Genomic DNA, 2,084 nt, shown 5'->3' on the forward strand with positions numbered 1-2,084 from the left:
AAAAATACCACACAAAGTGAAAAAAAAAATTAAGTATTTAGGTTGAGCCTTATTCACCAAGAAAAAAAAAACCTTAAGGACATTATTCGGCAAAAATGCAAAAGACTCGATGACATTAAACGCCGAAATAGTGTCTTGAAGTAGACGTTCTTAGAATTTGGCTGATGATAACCACTACTTGCTTGCTCCAGTAAATTACGACAAAAATGCGCATGGAGGGACACTCGGACAATTAAGTTTTGGTTTTAGTGTCGTTATCGTCCCGTAAAAACTTGTCATGTGTTTAAAAAATGCACTTTCTATTCAATGAACAAATGACACATATTGACATGTGATGATCTCTCGTACCACTGACCTCGGTTTCACAATTTTTCCAACTTGGACATCAATGCCGACCCTCCGGATGTCCACGAGTAACAGTTCCATCAACATTTGCTTGTCCGAGTCCAATTGTCCCACTTAAGCTTAAACCACCAAAATTGTCCCACTTAAAATAACAGTTCCATCAATATTTGCTTAGTCAGATTACACAAAGCTTAAACCACCAAAATTGTCCCACTTAAAAAAACAAAAGAGAACATCTAGAGAAAACAACTCTTAAAGAACTCATTAGCATATTTCTCCCATTTCGATTACAAATTAATAAACGAGCCGTTAATGTTTTCTTGTGCGACCTCCGACAACAAAGTATTGAGGCTTTTTTATTCCAGTCCATTCGATGCATTCTCTTTCTCCTTCCAGATAATTCCGCATACACAAGAAATATACCAAAAGATAAATCAGCCGAGTAGCAGCAATCCTAGCACAGTACATGAAATTGATTTGTCTTACAAGCCAAATATCCAACATCTATTATTATTATTGTACATCTTTAAGTTGACAGAAGAGAGGGAGCATGCTTGTTCTAAATCTTATTTGATTTGGAAGTGCTTGTGAGTGGACTGAGTCCTTGTACCAACATTGCGGCTTGAGCCTTCCACAGCATGAGACTCGGCTGGATTCTTCCTTCGTCGTTCATTGTGTCCTGACAAACGCCTACGACAACTCCGTTTGGTGTCGTCAAACTCTGATAGCTCATGAAATCTGCAACACAACAACAACATTCTGCATCAGGATGCTTGTTTATTTATTATCTATGCAATGAGATCCAAGTCTTCGTCGATCGAGCAATTTTTGTTTACTTTTAGAGTAGCAATACATATCATCAAATTGAGGAATCTTCACCTACTGCTATACAAAACATGTTATATAGAAATAGATGAAGCATAAACTTGTACCAGCAAACCGCTCTGACGGTATTCTTGCTAGATATATACTTAAATGATTCAGCCTCATTACTAATTGGAAAGAGTAAATTAAGAACGTACATTCACAGAACCATACAACTTTGTATTGTGAACTTAATATTGTCAGCGATCGATATAAGAAAACGAAGAAATGTAAATTAAAGAGCAGCAATGTACATGATCAACCCCACACACACACACATATAGAAGAAACCAGTAACTACAAATTATGCAATTTCTGCAAAATCAATATATAAACTCAGAGAATAAAAATGAAAATTGCAATACCTGCTGCATTGCTGGCAAAACCTTTGGTGGAGGCCAGCGACAAGCACAACCTGAGACTTGGAATGAAGGTCACAAACCTTATGCTTTCTGTGATATTTCTTTTCATCACTCAGATCAGCTGTGCACCTGTCTGCCTGACACCGTCTCATTGCACCTCCTCCTCCTCCTCCTGATGATGACGACGACGATCTCTTACCTTTCTTCTTCCTGTCCACTTGCAGCTCATCATCAAATTCCTCCTCCTCCTTCTTCACCATCACCACCACATGCGGCTTCTCCTTCATCTGCTTGTCCGAGTCCAATTTACTCATCCCCTCCATCAATGGATTGACCCCAGTATTATTATTTGGTTTGGTTTGGTTTGGGAGTTGGGATGTGGTGCAACGAGGGGAGGGGGAAGGAAGGAGAAGCGTAATAAGTAGAAGTGATGAAGGGGCAGGAGGAGTGGGAGAGTGAGTGAGTGAGTGAGGACCACATCAATCTCCTCCATAATTCATTTTTCTGAGGAGT

General features: G+C 39.3%; 1 protein-coding gene across 1 annotated transcript; it reads right to left on the minus strand.

The window, feature by feature from the left end:
* Nucleotides 1-691: 691 nt before the first annotated feature.
* LOC103928859 (squamosa promoter-binding-like protein 3) lies at nt 692-2,084 on the minus strand. The gene is made up of 2 exons (XM_009337962.3): nt 1,575-2,084; nt 692-1,083 (listed from the first exon to the last, which is right to left on the minus strand). The coding sequence occupies exons 1-2, from the start codon at nt 1,892-1,894 to the stop codon at nt 912-914; spliced, it is 492 nt and encodes a 163-aa protein (XP_009336237.2). The 5' UTR covers nt 1,895-2,084; the 3' UTR covers nt 692-911.

This window comes from the organism of the source record quoted next, unplaced genomic scaffold, assembly GCF_019419815.1.
Source record: "Pyrus x bretschneideri cultivar Hongxiangsu unplaced genomic scaffold, Pyrus_bretschneideri_v1 Contig20, whole genome shotgun sequence".
NCBI lineage: Eukaryota > Viridiplantae > Streptophyta > Magnoliopsida > Rosales > Rosaceae > Pyrus > Pyrus x bretschneideri.

Excerpts from the sequence above, each read along its gene's own strand:
- LOC103928859 (XM_009337962.3), bottom strand. The coding sequence starts at position 1,894 with ATGGAGGGGATGAGTAAATTGGACTCGGACAAGCAGATGAAGGAGAAG. Across the intron at positions 1,084-1,574 it reads TTTTGCCAGCAATGCAGCAG|ATTTCATGAGCTATCAGAGT; the intron begins GTATTGCAATTT and ends GTTGTGTTGCAG.